The sequence below is a fragment of the Podarcis bocagei genome (assembly GCF_964188305.1).
Source record: "Podarcis bocagei genome assembly, chromosome: 10".
Lineage (NCBI taxonomy): Eukaryota > Metazoa > Chordata > Lepidosauria > Squamata > Lacertidae > Podarcis > Podarcis bocagei.
The window spans coordinates 72057434-72072209 of record NC_138135.1 but is presented as its reverse complement, the minus strand read 5'-3'; the positions used below and the strand labels follow the sequence as shown (position 1 = coordinate 72072209).

General features: G+C 43.9%; 1 protein-coding gene across 3 annotated transcripts in view; it reads right to left on the bottom strand.

Moving 5' to 3' along the window:
* RELN (reelin) overlaps positions 1-14776 on the bottom strand; it is a 296593-nt gene that overhangs the window by 163021 nt on the left and 118796 nt on the right. For all 3 annotated transcript variants that reach the window (XM_081211340.1, XM_081211341.1, XM_081211342.1), the window contains 4 exons: positions 14457-14489; positions 12179-12257; positions 1417-1513; positions 172-223 (listed from right to left, as the gene is read on the bottom strand). In XM_081211340.1, coding sequence (XP_081067466.1) covers positions 172-223; positions 1417-1513; positions 12179-12257; positions 14457-14489 — 261 coding nt within the window. The remainder of the gene's footprint in view (positions 1-171; positions 224-1416; positions 1514-12178; positions 12258-14456; positions 14490-14776) is intronic.

Here is a 14776-nt window from a genome sequence, read left to right as displayed (position 1 = left end):
TATCTTCTTTTCCAGCACACACTGAACTAATTACTACATGGAAATTTACTGATAACTTTTCAAGATATACGTGTGTGTTTTTTTAAAAAGAAGAAGACTAAAAACTTGAGCTGTATTTTTCATTTCTAAAATGTATATTTTTTAAACTGAAGACACTATATATGAACTTACCAATAGAAAACTGGAGTACAGAAGCTGTGGTTGTATTAAGGCCATTAGTAGTCTATGGAGAAAGGAAAAGGAGAAATGTTGCATTGAATCAGCAAACTAATCAGTTTATTGTAGTTTTCTTGGAAATACAAATGAGAATCTTTGAACCCTGTAAGTTTAATGCCTTGGACTCTGTTCCAGTTACTTTCAACAGCGGCAAGCTCAGAAATGAAGGATATTTTATTTTCTGCTTTTCCCAGTATTGCTATCTTACCATATGCAAGCTATAAAATCTTTGCTTTTGTCGTAATTATGAAATGAACATGCGATTTTTAAATTGATTTTGCACCCTTATCATCTTATCTACAAATTAAGCATTCTAAATAGTAAACAAATAACTGATTATTGTTTTTGTGAGTGGTTATTTTTGAGCATGAATATAGTTTAAAGCAGTGTTTTATTTTAGGCAATCCAAATAATGATGTGCAACCTTTATTATTATTAATTTTTTAAAGTTCTTTTTAACAGGACTCATGGTCTCAAGTTATCCATTGCACCTATTAAAATGGAACATGCATTATTTATCAAGAGTCATGTGCAATTGTGCCAGAAAGAATTAACTGGCTGGGGGTTTTATCCATGCTTTTAAATATATCTATAATATTTTAAATTCTGCATAGTTAATGGAGTTAGCAACTTCAAATGAGAAAGTTTCACATTTCGTATCTCCATTTTTGAATGCCCACACGATGAAAGCAGCAGCCATGCTGGTGCTCACTTATCCTCTAATATATCCTTCCTCTTTAGAGCATTATATACTGCCATTGGATAGCTCATCCTGTGATGCTGCCAGCACAGCGCTTGCTGTGCAGCCAGCACCTTAGATGATTAATTCCACTTTGCAAGTCTGTCTTGGCTTGAATGCTGAAACAAAGCAATGAATACACCAGTGCTGCTTAAGAATGAAACCTTAAGGTTGCATTTCTGGGAATAAGACTTAGTGAATTCAACAAGACTTACTTGTGAGTAGAAATGGTTAGGATTGTGATGTAAGGAAATAATATATAAAGGTATAAATCTGAAAGGGTATATTGGAATGCAATGCATTGGGGAGAAGTACAAGTAAGCAATGGGGGCTAAGGAAAAGAGCCAGAACGCCCCCTCCCCAACTGTAACGTTGACAGTGACATGTAAAGAAAACTGACAGTTTCTGAATTGAAAACTTGAAATTCCACAAATCAGTCAATTTTGCAAACAGCCACTTACCAATTCTCTTGGCCCATATGGCTCACAGAAAGTGACAGCACTGCCATGCATAATTACACCACATTGGTCTCCAACCTCACAATTACTACATTCAAACCTGCAGGAAAACAGAACACAGTCGAGTTGAAAATGCTGAAAAGCAAATTAGAGGCTTGAAAATTCTGACTTTGGGAAGGAAAGGTCTGTTTAGGAGTCCCCAAACTCAAGTTAATGAACAAATTACCATCCAAAGCAGAATTGTTATTTGGCTTGCTTATAAGACGCTCCATTTAATCTTGCACCACTTTCCCCACCAACAAAACATCCTCATGTTAATTCAAAATATTTAAAACAAGTGAATGGGTTTCCCCCCTCAACTACAGTCATGTTTTAGTTTTCAGATATAACAAATATAATATTGCAAGTACTACTGTGTGGTATTACAGTAAGGATAATTTTGAAACAGATTTTATTTCTAAGCACAGTATATGTAAGTAGGAGAAAAACAGCTGAGTCTTGGCATCACCATGGGCTGATGGCAAGAGGACCAAAGTGTCCCATTATTAACCCAGCACCACTTCTGTATTCCAATAACAGTCTATGCTTTCGACTATTTAAATGATTCTAATAGTATTTTTATTCAAACAAAATGACTAATTCTGCTACTTATTTTGCACCCAAGGTGTGATGGGCAGCGTTGAACACCTATATAGCATGGACCTATTTAGAAACCCCTACGCAGTAAGAGCTGCTTTGCACTTGCAGATTAGCAATGACACAGTATGCATTTGCAGCATTCCCTGTAATGCAGAAGGGAGGTATACATATTGTTACCACCCCACCCCAATCTCTGAGTTGTGAGAGACTCCTAGGGTTCCGGTTTTACCAAGGGTTCCCTTTCCTTGGGGTGACGGTAAGCAGAGATTGTGATGGCTTTAGGATTTATATGCGCGCGCGCGCACACACACACACACACACACACACACACACAGCCTGAACATAAGATGGAGGCTATCACAGCATTAACACTCCCTTGCTTCCCCTTTAGTTTCCCAGGAGAGTTCCAAAGCCAAGCACAGAGCAAGACCTGTCTCTGTGTCTTCAGCCTCCACATTTCAGCTTCCAAATCTCACACATCTAACTCTACATACAGTGGTGCCTCGCAAGACGAAATTAATCCGTTCCGCGAGTCTCTTCGTCTTGCGGTTTTTTCGTCTTGCGAAGCACAGCTATTAGCGGCTTAGCGGCTATTAACGGCTTAGCGGCTTTAAGAAAAAGGAAACAAACTCGCAAGAACTCGCAAGATGTTTCGTCTTGCGAAGCAAGCCCATAGGGAAATTCGTCTTGCGGAACGACTCAAAAAACGGAAAACTCTTTTGTCTTGCGCGCTTTTCGTCTTGCGAGGCATTCGTCTTGCGAGGTACCACTGTACTGTTCTCCTACATAGCAGCTAAGTGAGGGTTGGGGGAAAGGCCCACCCATATGTTCTATGGCAGAGAGCAACTTCTTTGGTTAAGCTAAATTGTGGCACTTAACTAGCCAGCCAAAGCCATTATCTTGACAAAGGAACTGGTTTGGGCTGCTTTTCCCTTCTACATTCTACTTCAATAGATACAGGATTGTGGTTTCTGGACGGGGACGCAAACTGACCCCCCCCCCACTCCAAAAGGAATATCAACAATCAGTTCCCCTTGTACAGCATCTCTGTGTGTACACGTTCACTTTGCGGGGAGCTGTGCTTGAGTCCCACCACCTGTTACATGCCCATCACAAACTAAATGTATAACATCTGCCTTATTATGGGACATCCCGTGGACACATGTGGTGTCCTAAGGCAGTGTTTCCCAACCGGTGTTCCGCGGCACACTAGTGTGCCGCGAGACGTTGCCTGGTGTGCCATGGGAGGGAGGCGGGCGAGTCGGGCGGCGAGAGGCGGGGCGGCGGCGGCGAGGAGAGGCCGCCCAGCGCGGGGCTCTCTCCGTCTGCCTGCCTGGCTGCCTGCGTGGCGCTGACGTCACGGGGCTGTAACGTGCCCCACATAGGCACACGCGGGGCGGCGAGCGAGCTCCCTCCCACATCCCATCGCCGGCTCTGCACCAGGCGGTAGAGCTCGGCGAAGTCGCCGCGCTGGGAGGCCAGCAGCGCGCGCGCCTTGGCCAGGCTCTCGCCCGCCTGCGCCTCCAGGCACGGCGCCTCGGCGTCGGGCGGCAGCGAGCCCAGGAAGCGGCCCAGCCGGCCGGGGTCGCCCGCCTGCAGCAGTGCCTCGCACACGCACGAGACCTGCTCCACCGAGAAGCGCGGCGAGCGCGGAGGATCGGGCGTGGCGGAGGCCAGCCCCGCACTTGGAGAGGACGCAGCAGCCGTCGCCAAACCCGATCCTCCTCCTCCTGCTCCGCCGCCGTCCTCTGGCTCTCGGCCGGGAGGAGCCTGCGGCGACGGGGCGGGCGCCGAAGTTGGCAGAAGTTGGTGCGCCTCCTCGGCAGCGCCTTCGTCCTCCTCCTCCTGCCTCTGCTCTCCTCCGGCGGTGGGGGCGCGCCACCCTCCCCGGCCGGGGGGCTCGGCGGGGCCCGCGGGGAAGGAGGCCATGTTCGCGGCGCGCGGGATCGGGGCCCCCCTCGCCCACCTCCGGCCCGCTCCCCTCCCCCTGCGCGCTGCCCTAGCCGTGCGGGTCTCCTCCCCCTGCGCCGCCGTCCCCTTTCCACATCCTAGGAGCCGCGGTCCGCCTACCGCCCCCGGGCCGCGGCGCGGCTCCCAGCCCGGGCTGGCCTCCGCCTCCTGGGACGTGCGCCCACCCCCGCGGCCCCCCAAACTTCGGAGCAACTCTCCAGACGCTTCTCCCCCGCCTCGGTCTCCCTCCTTTCCACTTCTCTTCCCCCTTTCCTTCCCTCTTTCTTTCTCTTTCTCTCCCACCTGCCTTTCCTTCTATTAACTTTCCTTTCCCCTCCCTTCGTCCTTCCTACTTTTACTCCTGGGCTCCTCCCCCCTTTGCGCAGCCACAAATCAATCTCTCTCTCTTTTTTCCCCTCTCTCTCTTCTTTGCTCAGACGCAAAAAAGCGCCGCTTTTTGGAAATCCGGACTGCTGTCCCCGCTGAAACGATACTTTAAAAAAGGAAGAACCCACTGGCTCTTATTTCTGTTTAAAGCAGTAGATCCTGAACTCTTTTGGCCCACTGCCCCCTTGGTTCCACATCCCCCAGTGTCCCCTATGCTTACTCTATAGAAAGCATTACAGGGGTTAACGCGGCTCGCTAAGGAAGATATTAATAGAATTCTGCATTTGGGGGGAGACCCTAACAGTCATCTACCATTACCTTCTATGCTGTTACTATTTTTTTATTTTTTTTTACATAAGTAAAAAGTGACCTTTCCCCATCTGGCATGGTGGTGTGCCTCGAGATTTTTTTCATGAAACAAGTGTGCCTTTGCCCAAAAAAGGTTGGGAAACACTGTCCTAAGGCAAGTTATGTGCCCTCATGCCCCAGCTTCTCTTTCAGTCTTCCCTTCCAGCTTCCCCCCTCATGTTTGTATTCCGTAGATTCTGATTTGTGTTTTGATAATTAAAGTCAAGTCTTGAATTGATCAACGTGATCCCAGCACAAATATACCCAGTTATGTGTACTTCTTGTTTACATAAGTAATGGGCATGCAAGCCTTTTCCATCTGTACCAAAGCAGCAAAGCATTACAAATCTTGTTGGGTACTCGGCAGCCTTTCCTTTTGGCTAATGAATCTTGCCTAAGGATAAACAGAAAACACACCTTTGGCTCAACAGTAATATATGCAACAATGTGCTTAGGTTTCTGCACAGACCGCTGTTATAAGGTTGTTGTCACACAGATTGACTTGAGAGTTTTTAGAAATATTTTTGTTTATTGCAGATCGTTTCCCAAAGACCTGTATGATAGAACTACTCTTCTCTACGACATATTTGTTCACTTTTTAGCCGGCGGATCCACCAGGGGAGTGGGTGCAATGAAAGGATTAACTTGATGACAATAATCCGAAACAGTGACAAGTGAGGGTGTAGCTAACTGAGTGGCTTTTGTTTTCTTTCTTATTTACAAGAACGTCCTGCCAACGTTTTGTTATATATATTTCTACTGAACTGAGGATTCAAATTGGAGGACATTCTTGACTTCCTAAAAAGTACCTAGCAAGAACATCTAATGCTAGACAGTTTTTTTAAAAAAAATATATGCAACAATCCCTTGCTGAAGTATTTGTACAACAGTTGCTAGGCACCTGGAGTGCTACAAAAGAGTTACTCAATTCATAAACAGGCATGATGCCATTGCAACAGATGGACTAAATAGAAGGCTAGGCTGCCAAAAGGCTGCCCATGAACATGAGATTGTAGATGTGCTGTTATTAAAATGACTGCCCGTTAAGGAAATGTGCTTTCCTTAACCCAAATGTTATTTTAAAAATGCCCCATGTAGGGCAAGGTGGGGGGGGGATTTAAACACTTGTTAAATCACAAGAAGTTAGCTCTGTATTCTATGAATTAGTTGCTAGGGGTCCTTATCCTCCAAGATAACTTTTTGACAATAATTGCTGGTTGTTAGGTCAGCAAAATGGTTAGGGCTGTCTGTTTCACAATCCCTATAGCCTGAGGAGTCCTAATGGGCAGAATACTTGATGACTGTGTTGTGTTTTTTCAGGTGTTTTCCCTTGAAAATGGTAAACTATTAATGAAGTATATTGTTTTGAGTCCCTTTAAGTATAATGACTTCTGTGAGGGAAGAGGGAACTCTTCATGCATGCAATAGGGAAATCAGTGTTAGAAATTGGGATAGAAAAGCTAGGAGCCAAATGGCTACTGGGACCTGGGTGGTGGGCGCCTAAACAGAATGTCTAGTTGCCATTTGGGGGGGGGTTTGGCAAAACTTTTTATTTATTATTTTGATAAGCCTGAACTAATATGCCATTCACATAAGTGACACATTGTTAATATCACATTTTTATCAGAAATTGTTAATACATGTTTAATTTGGTGTTTACAATAAAAATATTGGTACCCTACTTCAGTTTTCAAAGCACTCTTCTCTTTATCGTTAAACTCCTTCACATATTGTCTATCCTTAACATAGACTTCGAGGCTTCAAAGCACATATATTTGAGTGATCATTGAGTGTCAGCTAGGCGCAAAAAATGGCATCCAGGCTTTTCAAGGCACCCGCAAATGATGAATCTTTAGGCGCAAAATGCGCCTGGTGCCCTGCTAATTTCAAACCCTAAGGGAAATCACTGTGTTTGCAATCCCCTTCAAAGAACAGAACAGGAAAATGGGTAGGATTTCGGGAGTGTGCCCAGAGTCATTTATAACACAATCTCAGTACTGTGTCATTGTGAGGAATTAACAATTGGAATAGGCCTGCCCACTGAACATGCCCTGCTAGCCATATACTAAGGTTCACCTAGAATGCTGCAAACTTTGTGTCTCGGGTATCCCAAATGTCAGCTTTTAAATAGATGCTCTGTGAAAGCAGCTTGGGAGAATGTGTTGCATTTTTTAAAAAAAGCAGTGGGGAAGTTAATTATTTTTTTTTTCTTACTTTTATATCCCACCTTTCTTCTGTCGTGGAATACAAGATGGCCTAAGTGAGTTGGCCTCTTTTCTTCCCCTTCTTCTTTGGGATATCTGAACCAGGATGATGAGATTGAGCAGGCAAAGTGAAACCGGAGCCTCACTCTTACACTGATATCTCACCTTCCTTCAATCATGGAATTCAAACTGATATACACGAGGTTCTCAGGTAGCCCCCCATCCAGACACTAACCAGACCCAGCCATGCTTAGCTCCAGCAAGGTTGCTTCATCATGTCCCCTCAGATCATGCCTTCTCTGCTCTACATCTGCCTTGTCTTCCCAATTGTCAACTCCACAAAGGAAGAAAAGGACAAGAGGGAAAGTTATGGACAACTACGGGTGCCACATTCAACCTGGCTGACAACCCACACTTGACAACCCCTATCATCAAGTTTGCACTGGGGGGAAACTTAAAAGATTTAATACTGATTCTTGCTAATCTCAAACAAGTAGCTATTTTTTCCTGATACTTGCTTGATGGCAGCCAGCCTGATATCCCTTTTAAGCTTGACTGCCACCATCAATATAATTCTCTCAGTCTTAACTCTTCTTTTCCCCAAAACTGAGCTTAAAATGCAAGCTAGTATACAAATGTGTGCTTAGGCTGCATTCTCTGTAAATACAGAACAGGGGCTGCATCACTGGCTACAGGTTAATCTGAATGACCTTATTAGGCCTTTTCCCTCTTTTTAATTTCTCAAACTCTATGCATATCAAGTGGCTTTGCTGCTCAGCTACTTCTCCTCTATAATCTGGTTTAGGAAATACTGTGAAGAGCTCTGGCTAGCTGGAACATCTCTTTTTATCATCTTTCATCTCCTTTAGGATTATTTTCTTTATAAAATCATGAACAGCTTTGAGGAAATCCTGATTCCAAGCCTTCGTGTCGACTTTGAAATGTATTGCTTCGAAAATTAAATGGCTTAGAGCTGGTCACACACACACACACACACACACAAATTAAAAAATAAAAAGTTGAAGAAGTCATGCCAGTAAAATATTAGTAGCATCATTAGGGCATCAAATGAAAAGAAAGAGAACTTCCAGCACCCAGGTTCATATCCTCTTGACACTATCTGAAGTGTCATTTTACAGAAAATGTGTTTGTAAGCAATTTTCTTAATTGCCTTTGCTGCTCACCTCAGATATTCTTCATCTCAAATACAGAAATGGCTTCAATTATTTTTGTGTGCATGCCTGATGTTACTAAAGAGTTATTTGCAGCTCAATTCTATGCATGTCTACTCAGAAGTAAGACCTTTGAACTCAATGGAGCTTACTCCCAAGAATCAAATAGCACACTGCCACCCCAATTAGGCTTTCCTTTTGAAAGTGCCTAATTTCCTTGCATAAAACAAAAATACCCAGTTACCAGTAGCATGACATATTTTGCACGGGGAGGGGTGGACTTTAAAGCTTGTATCTAAGTTATACTCAGAGTATACACACTGAAATTAATGGACTAAAGTTAGCCATGGCTATTAATTTTAATGAGTCTGCTCTAGGTGAGACTAGCATTGAATACAACCCTGACGACTTGGATACAAGCCTTTAAGTGACTAAGCAGATGTAAATGTGCAAATTCATAGGCACATTAAACCAAAAGTTGAAACTTAGGAAGTTGGATCACTTCAAAACAGAAAAGAAAATGAGAAATTGCTAAAATGTTCTTGACCCGATGTAGATATATGATAGGATTCTAAGCACAACAGTCCATTTCCAAAACCAAGTTCTCTGAAGCCTTGAAGGCAAGCATTTTCTTTGCGGTCCAAGAACATAATATTCTGAACAAATATACAGCAACAGGAAGAACCCACTCTCCAACAGACAAAGCTAAGCCAATCTAAATTTGAAATATAAATCCCCAAACTTTGAGGATGTGAACAAATCATGTCATACAAAATTTCAAGAAGAAAGGATTGGAAAAGCCCATTAGAGCTCAAAAATATTGTGCACAGGACTTGGGGCAACCCACCTGCCTGGTAAGAAACTGATTGGGCAGAGGAGGCAGTCCCGAGTGCACAAAGGAGGGTGGGGTTGGGTGCCATTAATTAGTAGATAAGATCAGCAGCAGAACATTGGACAGTTCCAAACTGACAACTTGATCCCACAAGGTCTGCAGCCCAGCTGAGTCCTCCCTGGCCCAGTGTGGAATGAACAAGGGTAATAAAAAGCCTTGCACCGCTTAAGTACAGCCAGGTATGTGGTTGCCTTTGCCAGTCTGTGAGTGTGAGGGTAGTGGCTCTGGTTGAGGGGTGCAGCCCCCAAAAGACTCTAGCTTAGAGTTTTCCATTTAAGGAGGCTTTGGGTGACTTAAGTCCTGGGCTGGGATATATATATATATATATATATCTACACAATAAAAATATATTTTAAAGCCATACAAATAATTACAGTGGTGCCCCGCAAGACGCAATTAATTCGTTCCGCAAGTTTTGTCGTCTAGCGAATTTTTCGTCTTGCGAATCACGAAATCCCATCGGAATGCATTGAAAATCAATTAATGCGTTCCTATGGTCAAAAAAAGTCCAAACAAAGCCAAATTTGGTACAACAACAGTTTATTAACTGCTCTTTAAAGTCACACATACTGTAAAGAGCAGTTCAAAAAGTGAAGGGAAAATAAATTAACTTTATAAACAAAACATGTCTTTGTTTTTAGACAAAGGAAACAAAGTCGCGAGACGTTTTCGTCTTGCGAAACAAGCCCATAGGGAAATTCGTCTTGCGAGGCAAATCGAAAACGGAAAAACCTTTCGTCTAGCGAGTTTTTTGTCTTGCGAGGCATTCGTCTTGCGAGATACCACTGTACAATAAAAACAGCACAGCACCAGCCATTTCATTAAAAGCAGTCAGCTCCATTAAAAGCCTGTTGGAACACTTGCCAGAGGAAGAACAACAAAGAGCGAGTCAGTCTAACTTCTCTAGAGAGGGAGTTCCAAAGTCTGGGGAAGTCACCAAGAAAGTATGGGGTGGTTTCAAGGGTCTGCCTTGTACAGTTCCTCTGTTGGTGTGTATACTACATCTAGCAAACAACACTAAGCCCCTTGAGAGCAAACTGAGTGTAGCAGCAAACACAGAGTTGGCCGCAATCTGAACCTCACCAGTCAAGGTACATATAAATGCTGTCTTAGAATGCCTCTTTCCCCACTGATAAAGACAGAAGACTCCCTGCAAGAGACACTTCAAATTTTCTCGGTGTGAGTAACCTAAAGAGACCCAGAGGCTAGTTTCACAACTGTTTCACTGCATTTATTACTTTCAGAGAGAGTATGCTACTCCTTGCGTCATAGAAAAACCATCAAGATAAAAGGAGTCCCTGAAGGTATTACAGGCCTGTAAGATGCCAATAAACCACTGTATGTGTATACCTTGGGTAGAAATAACAAATCTGGTGGTATAAATGATACGACTGCCTGAATTTCAGGTTGAACACCAACATGACTTATGACCTGTGCAACTCACACTGTGCACTTGTGACAACTCTAAAGGAGTATTATGTAGAATTTGTGCTAAGGTGTGAGGATGTTAGTTTGTGAAATTACAGGTGCATGCGTTCCAGCTAAATCAATGGTAATTATCTTCCTGGAACTGTGCAGGATTCCAGCCTTGCATTATAATCCACAAATGTTGATAGCACAAAGGCTCTCATCCAAGTGTGAGCAGCTGAAGAAAGGAGACGATGGCAGAGAAGATGCTAATGGAGCATGAGAAGGATAAGACATTGACTGTCAAACCAAGCAGTATGAGCATGGGGATGGGGGAGAGGTAACTGAGACCATCTGCTCACCCGGTTCTCTTGCAGCTCTTCTAGAGCAGAAGCACTGGGAAGAGTGTTAGGGTGTATCTGCTGCCAACTGCTGAACATCTCATACATCTGTCTGTCTGTATTGCTACCTTTTATGGGAGCTGAAAAGTGGTGCTCTCCAGTGAGAGTGAGGATTCCCGAGGGAAGTTGTGCGGAGTTTATTCAAATCTCTTGGGGAAAGCTTGAGTTTGGGGGAGGACAGCCTGGGTGGAAGTTGGACTGCTTTCCACAAACACACATCTATGAGACACCTATGAGTTTGCTATGGTATTGTTCTGTTTATGGCATATATGGTGTGCCTGGTGCTTCTTCTGCAGTAGTTCATCCACCTTTGGTCTTCACCCTGCACTCAGCACTCACCTGTGGCTCCTACCAGTTGTCAGCATGTGACAGTGGCCACACCTTGGGAAACAGCTTCAACTGGCTGGCTAAACCAGGTGAGGGCAGCCACTGAGTCTCAAACCCTAGATGAGACATGCTCCAGCAGATTGAGCAGGTGAGACTAACAGGGGGTCCAAAGTCTTTTGAGACAGAGGTGAACTGACAGTTCTGTTTGTCTTTTTATTGGATCAGAATTCACTTGCATGCTGGTGCTTCTTTTAATAGATGAAGCAGAGTGAATTATTGAGGTGGTATATGGTGGCGCTGTGGGTTAAACCACAGAACCTAGGACTTGCTGATCAGAAGGCCGGTGGTTCGAAACCCCGCGACGGGGTGAGCTCCCATTGCTCAGTCCCTGCTCCTGCCAACCTAGCAGTTCGAAAGCACGTCAAAGTGCAAGTAGATAAATAGGTACCGCTCTGGCGGGAAGGTAAACGGCGTTTCTGGTTTGCCAGAAGCGGCTTAGTCATGCTGGCCACATGACCTGGAAGCTGTATGCCAGCTCCCTCGGCCAATAAAGCGAGATGAGCGCCGCAACCCCAGAGTCAGTCATGACTGGACCTAATGGTCAGGGGTCCCTTTACCTTTATATGGGATGAGGTGCTAGTGAACATAATAATGTTTAGACTAGTTTTTAGCTGCTGTTTTGCTAGAGTAGTTTTATAGACTATAATTGCCTATAATTGTTTTATTGTTGATTTATTAATGATAATGTATTAGTTTTATTGGCCCAGGCATTGTAACTGTGGTGTTTTGTGTCATAGCTATGATGTTCTAGTATGTTTATTGCTATTGATACTTTTTTTAAAAAGACTTTTGGAGAATCACTTGAATGGAAAGCAGCTCAGAAATACAATTAATCAAATCCATGGCCTAGGTGTGCTGCTTCTTTACTTGAGGGTTGGGGGAAGGGGGTTGGCTGTTGTCACAATAAAAATAGGGTGGGGGAAAGATGATACTATATGTGGCTCTTCAAGAAAAATGTAAAAATGAAGCAAAACTTACCACATAGCAGGATTCAGTCCTTGTAGCTGATAAGAATCAAAGTCATCTCGTAATATTATGCTTTCGCTGTGCATTTCAGCTGAAAATGAAAGACAGAAAAGAATTCCCAGCATAGTTTGAAAATCCAATGAACAAATGAAATCTCTTTCTCGGTCGTCTTTCTGAAAATATGATTTGGTGTCCTAAATGTCCTGCTTTCGCTTTTATTTTTTGGGTCTCCTTGCACAGTGGTGGGGATCACAATTTTCATGCAAAAGGTCTAAGCTTCAGTCCTTGGCAGCTCCAGGTTACACCTAGGAAAGACTTCTGTCTGAAACCCTGGAGAGCAATGGCCAATCATTGTAGATATGCTGAGCTAGCATGACCTGTCACATGACTTGGTCTAAGGCAGTTTCCTATGTTTCTACTTCTCCTACTTCTGTCACATGTGGAATACAGTGGTGCCTCGCAAGATGAAATTAATTCGTTCCGCAAGTTTTTTCTTCTTGCGAGTTTTTTGTCTTGCGAAGCACGGTTTCCCATAGGAATGCATTGAAAATCAATCAATGCATTCCTATGGAGACCGTCCGGGGACAGAGGGGAAGTGCCGCACGCCTTCCCCTCTGTCCCCAGACCTGTTTTAAAGCAAGGGAAGGGGCAGCGGGGAGAATCGCTTCTCCCCGTTGCCACCCCTTGGTTCAAAAGGGGTCCGGGGAGAGAGGGGAAGGCGCGCGCGCCTTCCCCTCTGTCCCCGGAGATTGCGGGGCTGGCAACGGGGAGAAGCGATCTTCTCCCCACCACCCCTTGCTTCAGAAGAGGTCCGGGGACAGCGGGGAAGACGCGCTGCGCTTCCCCGCTATCCCCGGAGCTTGCGGGGCAAGCTTCGTTTTGCGAAGCAAGCCCATAGGGAAATGCGTCTTGCGAAGCGGCTAAGAAAACGAAAAACTCCTTCGTCTAGCGAGTTTTTCGTCTTCCGAGGCGTTCGTCTTGCGGGGCACCACTGTACATATCCTACAGAATATAAATCAGGCATAGGCAAACTCAGCCCCCCAGATGTTTTGGGACTACAATTCCCATCATCCCTGACAACTGGTCCTGTTAGCTAGGGGTGATGGGCGTCATAGTCCCAAAACATCTGGAGGGCCGTGTTTGCCTATGCCTGATATAAATAATGTTAAAGGCCCCCACTTGTTTTAAAAAAACAATTCAGGACCAGTTAGCTGGTAGTGGTTTCATTCTCATGTTCTCCACTCGTCTCCCTTCTACTTTGTGACCCAGTGTCCAACCCAGTATTTCCCAGACTTGGGTCTCCAGCTGTTTCTGGACCACATCCCTAGCTAGCAGGGCCAGTGGTCAGGGATGATGGGAATTGTAGTTCAAAAACAGCTGGGGACCCAGGTTTGGGAAACACTGGTCCAACCACTAATTTCTCAAGTTTTGAACTACTGGTGAAGGAACATAACAAATTGCTTGATACCTGTTTTATGTTTCTAATACTCACGGACACTTCACATATATTAACATCTATAGTGGTCAATGAAATGTATATATTATTTAAAAGGGAGAGGGGATTATGATTGTCCCTGCTGGCACTGATGAATTGTTTATCCAACATCCTTGCCTTGGGTATCAGTGTTCATATAGGAGTCAGACCCAATGTGTATATCTTGCAGTCTCCACGCTGCAAAAATGAAGCATGCAGATCACATATTTTAGGTCCGCATGCCCAGACCCTATGCAGATGTAACATCTAATATGAGAACATCAGACATGCTCGGGGGTGGAGCCAACTGACACAAACATACCCACCACCCCGCCAGAGATAGAATACTAATGTCTGCAAAAGGCTAATGTAATAAACAAATGAGCTCAAACATATTTATAAGAGACAGAGAGACATCTGTTAGGTTCATCTGTCAGCTATTTTACTAAGCATTTAGGGGATCCAAAATGAGCTGGAAAAGATTCAGTTATGATTTTCAGTCTAATCTGGGATTAATCTAGAAATACAGTAACATCTCCCTTGTTGCTTTCTCAGAGCTTGTTCTGTGCACCTGAGGACAAGAGATTTGAGATATTATATATTTAGGATGCAACATTTTGAAATCTAATAAGCAAATGGCAATGGGAGGGCAGAGTAGAACTAAATATATTCATTTCTCATTCAAGTCTGATTTATATCTGAACTCTTTCAAAGCTGCAGTTTCATGATTGCTTTGCATTATAGCAAAGCAAAAAATCCAAATACAATAACATAACACGGCAACTGGAAAAAGCAATAGTAACTCTACTGACATACCTAAAAGGGGATACAAGGGAGCTTCTGTTGGAGCTGCAAAAAGAAAAAAGAAAACCCCATTCTATTTCAATAAAGCAGAAGATTAAAATGATATAAATGTTATAATGCTGCATATCATATATATCTTGCTCTTCTCACATGCTAAACAAACATCACATTGCCATCTTGTTTTCATTTTTTGCAAAGTGGTCTTCAAGTAACAAACTTTTGGTATGAAGGACAACAATATTAAAGGAAATAAAAGCCACATTAAATATGACACAGCTCCTCAAATACTTCAAAAGTTTTGGGAGTGCTACCCCCTTTTTTTGAATTTTGGT